The 7,632-nt window shown below is 38.6% G+C and overlaps 1 protein-coding gene across 1 annotated transcript; it reads left to right on the top strand.

Annotated features, from left to right (window-relative positions):
* The first annotated feature begins 276 nt into the window (after positions 1–276).
* Positions 277–2,232, top strand: LOC126788187 (glucan endo-1,3-beta-glucosidase 11). The gene is made up of 3 exons (XM_050514159.1): positions 277–536; positions 639–1,705; positions 1,806–2,232. The coding sequence occupies exons 1-3, from the start codon at positions 473–475 to the stop codon at positions 1,890–1,892; spliced, it is 1,218 nt and encodes a 405-aa protein (XP_050370116.1). The 5' UTR covers positions 277–472; the 3' UTR covers positions 1,893–2,232.
* Positions 2,233–7,632: the final 5,400 nt, after the last annotated feature.

Genomic DNA, 7,632 nt, shown 5'->3' with positions numbered 1-7,632 from the left:
ACTAATGTATTTTATCAAAACTATCCTTGATAGGTTACAAAATTACATTAAATTATTGTATTTCAAAGATATACTTCAAATAAATTTATGAAATTCGTGCGATCAAAACACATTCATTGGTCGGGTACGAGGTTAGTCGCAAGAAAGAGGGCAGGGCCGTTCGGTCATATCAAGTTGAAGGGAGTTGGCGTGGGTTGGAAAGAGACAAGCTGATCAGACATCTTCAAAAGAAACCATCTCCTCGAAGAAATTGGGATCACCCAAAGTCATTAAAAAACCAGTTTTTGAGGTTAAGAGCCAAAGACAACATTGTCAAGGCAAGGCAAGCTAAAACCCCTATGCTCCCAAACCCATATATTTCCCAACCCAAGAAAAGAAAGGAATTCTCAGCTTCTCTATATCTCCCTTCCTCTTCCTCTTAGTTCCTTCCCAACCCTTCAGATTATCTCCCTCTCCCTCTGTCTCTATCTCTATGGAAATTTCTAGCAGAATTGCCAGAATCAATGCTTTCCTCATCTGTTTGCTTTGTTTCTCAGGTACCCTTTTTGCTTTCATTGTTTTTTTCTTCTCTTGGTTCTTGCGTTTGCTACATTGTTTTAGTCCATTTTTCTAAGATTAATCATGTTATGTTTTAACAGCTTTACAAAGAGTTACATCACTTGGCATCAACTATGGCCAACTCGGCAACAATTTGCTAGAACCAGAGAAAGTACTAGACCTCTTGAGCTCCCTCAAGGTCACGAAAGCTAGAATTTACGACACGAATCCTCAAGTACTAACAGCATTTGCGAATTCTGGTGTTGAGTTAATGGTGACAATCGAAAACGCAATGTTAGGCCAGTTGATGAACCCCCAAGCAGCCCTTCAATGGGTTAACGCTCACATCAAGCCTTTTGTTCCCGCAACAAAAATCACCAGCATTGCGGTAGGCAATGAGGTCTTCACCGACGATGACACGACCGTGCTGCTAGCTAATCTTGTCCCAGCCATGGTCAGCATTCAATCTGCACTAACTCAGCTAGGCCTTGACTCATACATTAAGGTCTCAACACCTTGCTCATTAGCTGTGCTTGAAGAGTCCTATCCGCCTTCAGCGGGGAGCTTCAAAACTCAAGTAGCTGGTGTTATGTCACAACTGTTACAGTTCTTGCAAACCACAAAAGCACCTTTCTGGATCAATGCCTATCCTTACTTTGCATACAAAGATAACCCGAATAAAATTTCGCTAGACTATGTGCTCTTCAATCCTAATTCGGGCATGATCGACCCTTACACTAAGTTACACTATGACAATATGTTGTATGCTCAAGTAGATGCAGCCATTTTTGCTATGGCGCGGTTGGGATTCAATGGGATTGAGGTCAAGATTTCAGAGACGGGGTGGCCATCCAGGGGCGATACAAACGAAATCGGTGCAACTTTGCAGAATGCCGCTATTTACAATAGAAACTTGCTCAAGAGGCAATTAGCAAATGAAGGCACACCTTTGAGGCCTAGAATGAGGCTCGAAATCTATGTTTTTGCTCTTTTCAATGAGAATATGAAGCCTGGACCAACTTCCGAGAGAAACTATGGCTTATTTCAACCTGATGGAACAATGGCTTACAATGTGGGATTGTCTACCTTGTCAACTACTTCAACTACCTCATCAACCTCATCAACCTCAACGGCTTCAATTTCTGATTTCACTTCCTCTGCCACAAAGGTAAAAACAAAAAAAGACGAACTTTCTCATTATTCATCAATATGTTTTTTTTTTAATTTCTCTGTCTTCCTCTATAACTAAAATTTACTGTGGTAAACAGTCAACAATGGACTTTCATCAAAGCTGGGTGAGCTGCATCTTTGTTTGTGCGGTTACCTTGCAAGTTTATATCAGAAGACTATTTTAAGCAAATGAGGCAATGGTTAAATGGGAGTTGATGTAAATACTACTTTTTGAAGAGGAGGGAATACTGCGGGTTAATTTCTTCAATTGAGTCTTTTTAAATTCTCAATCATCTTCAGAAACAGAAACACAAGAACCAGAAATGAATCATCTTCATCGCCGTCACGGATCAGCAGTTAATTTGTTAGAGAAGATAAAGCCATTATTCGAATTTATTAACTGTGACAAGTAGTACTAGTAGTCAAATTAAGTTGCTGTAAAACAAGATTTATTCCTCAATTTCATTTCTGTCATTGATTATAACAAGCTATGTATGCATGTACAGATATGCGTTGTTAGTTAGAGAAGAATACCAGATGGCTCTCTTCATTGGTTGCAAGGAAAAGCTCTTTTCTTTGGAACGTGGAATCCATAACGTACTGTTCCTGCTTATATAAATATTTCTGGAATTTACTTTCTATTTATGACTCTATGCCTCTTTTTCTCTTAGTATATATCACAACAAATATGATGCTAGCTTAAAGTTCAAGTAGCGAGAGCCTAAAGTGCAGAAAAGGGAAAGGCTTTCTTTAGTTTTTTATTATTATCTTGAATTGTTGATAAATCAAATAACAAAAAATGGGCGGCCAAAGCTTTATTCCTCACTGGCCTATTATAATCGTCAGCATTGCTTATTGCCTTGCCAATCCTTTATGCAAAGTTAGCCTTTTTTTCTCCTAGCTTTTGTTTTTCTGATACAATGAAACGAAGGCAGACAATGTAAGCTCAGCCTTTGTTCAACTTGATGAGGATTGTCTATCAATTGACATCACCGAATGCAATGCACATGCACACACCAACAAATTCTACAACCCCCACCGCACTCTCCATTTTCGGATATAAAAGATATAAGCAATCGAATAATCTCGAGGTTAGTTAGCTCGATATAAAGTGTTGTATAATTTCATGACATTAAGGTAATGTACACGTTCGATGAAGTGATGCACTGTCTCAAAGAAGCTAGGAGAATAAAACTTGGCAAACAAGACATCCTGGTATGAAGTCAATCAACATTCTTGGCAATCTATATTTGTGTGAACTACTTTTGTAATAACCCGATTTTTCGGGGTCAATTTGTAAGGATTCGTTGATATTTTTAAACTTGATAACGTTATTAAATCGTGTATTTTTCGCTCCATGACTATTTCAAATTGAAACGGAACCGCATTCGGAAATTTAAATCAGAAAAACGTTATGTTTTCGCGACGCGAGAGTCGACTTTTACTCCGTCGCTCATTTTCGAAAACTTCCTTACAAAAGTTGTAGAGTTCGTCGATACGAGTTCGTGGACACGTAACGCGTTCTAATCGGATATCGTACGTCAAAGTTACTAACGACGGAAGTTAGTTTCCGATTTTGGAAAAATGTATAAAAAAGAAATTTTTGGAGCTAGGGTTTCCAAATTCGGAAACCCCCACCTCGCAGCCCTTATTCCTCTCTCCTTCTCTCTCTCCCCGACCCTCTCTCCTTCTCTCTCTCTCCGCCGTCCACCGTGCTTGACACCGCCGGTGTCATTGGGACCGCACGGCCACGACGCGTTGACCAGTGGTGACGGCGACGCACCTAGGCGGAGATTGAGCAGCGCCGACGGAGCATAACCTCGGCTCCGTCGATCTCGACGTCGCCGGCGTCGCAAGAGATCGGAGGCACGTTGGCAAGCTCCCTTTCTCACCCCGACGTGATTCCACCGGCGGTGAGGCTCGAATCCAGCTACAACTCTGTCGACTTCTCCCCCCTCGATCCGAGACTTCACGGCGGCGATTTTGGCAATTTTCGGCCGGTCCTGGACAAGGCAAAGGTATGGTTGCGATCCCCACCTCTTGCTCTTGAATTCCCATGTTGAATGCGTGTTGTTTTGGTGGTTGTGATTGGAGGTGGTGGAGCAGCGCATGTCGCCGTCTGCGGTGGCGCGTGAGCGGAAGTGGAGTAGTGTAGGGGTGGCAGGAGGCCGTGGAGGGGAAGAGGAGAGAAAATGGGTGAGATTTGAGCGGCGGTGGGTGAGCTACGCGTCGGTTTTGGAAGTGGCGCGTGGGCCCCACACACTGCCACTGTGGGTGGCGCATGAGCGCCACGCGCGGCTGCCGGAGGTGGCGCGTGAACAGTAAAGTTTCAAACAGTAATTTTAGTAAAAACGTGATTTCTGTACGGTGAATGTAAAAAGTAATTTACGTACAATAAATGTAAAATTATTTTACGTACAGTATTTGTAAAAATAAATTATGAAAAGTAAATCGGTGATTGTATTTACTGGAATCGTATTTACGATGGAATAGTATGTATATGTACAGTAATACATGAATTGTATATACTTGTACAATAATATGTGAATAGTATGTACATGAACATTAATTTCGTAAAAACCGAAAAATGTTGAACAGTAAAACATTATTACTGTTTCGGCATTTGAGGTTTTACGTAACGCTTATATATCACTTCTTATCTATTCTAGGTGATCGACACAACAAGTAAATGATTCGCTTGCGGAATTTTAGAAATTACGCTCAGAAATATAAGGTGAGAATTCTCACAATGACGAATCTACCCTTAGCGGAGATTCATAATTACACATATTTTAAAAGATCGAACTATGATATGTATATGATATAGTGGGTTGTGTATGTGTATAATTGGTAAAATCGATACATATATATGAGTTGCTATATTATATACTGTCATATTCCCATTTTCAAATCAGTTCATTTATGGCATTGATATTTATATATTTGAGCATGTCACTTGTTTTTTGTACAATAACATGTGACAATTGTTTTGTATGTGGTTATGTTAAAACGTTTTTGATGTCTTCGGACGTGTTGGCATGTCAGAACCTAGCCTTGGTCGGGCGACAGTTACGATACAGTTAGAGCTCTAGTCTGTGTGCCGGTGCACTGGCATGAGAGGTAACAGATAGGTTACCGGCTTATGAGTGCCCATATTTTTGAGATTATTGGGTGACAGATGGGTTGCCCAATGTCCGGCGGTATACTGCATGAGGGGTAACAGATGAGTACCTAGGTCTCATGAGTACCCGTATTATAAATGTAATTGGGTAAACATATGAGTTGTCTGATTTCTCATGAGCACTTATATTTTCAGATATTATTGGACAACTAGATGGGTCGTCCTTTGACTCATGAGTACATTTATAATTGGATGTTCAATATTTACTATCATATTACTATGCATGTTATTTTTTTGTTTTACTCATACGAGCTGCAAAGCTTACCGGATTTGTGTTTTGCAATCCTGGTGCACATATTCGATGGTGAAGGGGATAGTTCCGCATGTGTGGATTAGTAGAATCGACAGACAACTCTGAAGACTTCAAAGTTGCCTTATTTTATTTTGTGGTGAGGATTGATAAGATTTTTACATTTCCATTTGATATAATGTTTGAATTATAAATTTGGTTTGTAATAATTAATTAAACTGAGTTGTACTATGAACTCAGTAATGATCCGCTGTGATGATAAGATGATTTTGATTTATTGAGATTGTTTTAGAATTTTTTATGGCTTCGATTTTGAGTTTTATACTCAAAATTTCGAGGTTGTGACAACTTTTGCTGATCTAGTGATCTACATCTACAGAATATTGATATAGCGCGGCGGTTTGTTGGCCTTTTTGGCCAAGCCATGTTCTAGGCATAGAACAATACTATTAAACATTGGCCAGCTGTGTTGCTGAAACTAAACCAAACAAGCCTCGGTCTCTGACTAGACAAACTCACAAAAGCATATATGATTGTCATCAGATCCCATACTCCACAGCTAGGTCCATTCCCTTGTCTAATTTGGATTCATATGTATTTGAGAATGCCAATAATGTTCTTAGCTCGATTCAAAGTTTCATAGGCTTGGATATGTGTCGTATCACTTTCATGTATTACACCTTCTTAATTGTCTTCTTCTTCTTAATACCCTTTACCTTTGGTTGGACATAAATCTAATCATCCCTCTTCTATATATGCTTGCATATATGATATATCAGTATATCACACTGCTTATAATGCTTAAGAATCTGTCTGACTCCCCATATTGCTTGGCTAGGATGAAATTCTGGTAGAGCTTTAGGATTTGGACATCTAAATGAGATTTGCTATCAGAGTTATACTAAGCGAAAAGAGCAGGATCATACTATATGGACCACATCATAATTGTTAACGATGATTCTGTCGGCACAGTGATCTGACACAGAATATATGGCTTTCCTTTTGTATTTTATGGTTCTTGGTGAAACATTAGTTTAATCATTGTTATACACTTGATTATTCCGAAAAATGATTGAAGTTGAAGATTCTAGAAATATGGGAGTCCAAACAATTCTAGTACGTATGTATCTGAAGAGTAAAAGAATTCAACTGTTATATATGCATGGAATATCCCAATACATAAGAAAAGAGAGGCGGACCTATATCGATGGAAGATGAAGAAAACTGGATCCCCAGATCCTGGTAGACAACTAGAAATGAGAATGATGACAATTCAAAATGTTAATCAATACTTCCAGGATCTAGATATGAAATCAAAGTAATGAATCTCACTTCTTCCTTCTCTGTCGTAGCCTCGTAGGTCATCTCAATATCAAACTAGAATCCATTTTACAAATTACTAATGAAATGCATACCCTTATATATTTTTATTGTATGTAGATGCATCATGACAGTATGCTAATTAATGTCAGAAATTACTAAATGCAAATTAATTGAAGGGTCTTTTAAAATTTAACTACATATTCAAGTGATAGAATCATCATTTAATGGAAGCTGCCTCTTTACCCTTATGAAATAGCAATGGTGATGAAGTAGTGCTATTACAACCCCTAATTTTGTTCCCAAATAGGTCAAAAGCGATTGTCTGGTTGTGGTCGTTAGTCCTTAAGAACAATGACCACTCTGATTATAAAAGAGCCTCAATGATGTATAGGCCTATAAATACCATGTTTCGGGATCATGATCTTCGGCACAAATCACTTCTTTGATCAAAATTTACCATTTGGTTGATATAGATAACATTGTGGAAGATGCTTTTATAAAGTGGCTGCTATCTTCCCTTTTAATTAGGCCCTCAAAGGCGTCGTCCTCTTTCACATGGAAGTTTTCAGTTTTTTCCAGTTTGCTTAGTCAGAAGCGCATCAGTTGCAGACGATATCAGAACCGATACAAATCACGTCAGTCATATATGGAAATATTGAACGGCTCATTTTGTGGTCTGCACATGTAAGTGTTCTTCAGGAAGCAACAAAACACTGCAGCTACTGCTCTACAAGTCACAGCAATGTGTGAATCTGAGTCCTTAAAGAGGAGGCATATAGTACTGGATCGATCTTTTTAGGGTTCATTGGTTCGTTGGGGAAGAAAAAGGGCATAACGATTATTACTTAGAGACCAAGATTCTACATGGATCCCTAGAAGTCTAGAAGTTGAGTATGTTTCTGAAAATGGAAATGAACATATCTAGCAATACGAGTAGACGTTTTCTTAACAATATATTCATACAATCTGGAATGTGTTTTATGTGAAAAAAAGAGAGTCAAAGCTCAATTTGAGTAGTCAAATTTTAATTTAATACACTATAAAAACATAAGCATAATATTTGATAAGGCCGGTGAGTGTTTCAATCGATTATTTCTGCCTTAAATTAACAAAATACTCAAATTTATGAATAACCCAATCTAACATGAGACGAAAATTAATGTGATAATCA

Source organism: Argentina anserina, chromosome 3, assembly GCF_933775445.1.
Source record: "Argentina anserina chromosome 3, drPotAnse1.1, whole genome shotgun sequence".
NCBI classification, from domain to species: Eukaryota; Viridiplantae; Streptophyta; class Magnoliopsida; order Rosales; family Rosaceae; genus Argentina; species Argentina anserina.
The sequence above is the reverse complement of the archived record's forward strand: the minus strand, read 5'-3'. Positions and strand labels throughout refer to the sequence as shown.

Coding starts and splice junctions, on each gene's coding strand:
- LOC126788187 (XM_050514159.1), top strand. CDS start 473: ATGGAAATTTCTAGCAGAATTGCCAGAATCAATGCTTTCCTCATCTGT. Junction 537..638: donor CTGTTTGCTTTGTTTCTCAG/GTACCCTTTTTG, acceptor ATGTTTTAACAG/CTTTACAAAGAGTTACATCA. Junction 1,706..1,805: donor TCACTTCCTCTGCCACAAAG/GTAAAAACAAAA, acceptor TGTGGTAAACAG/TCAACAATGGACTTTCATCA.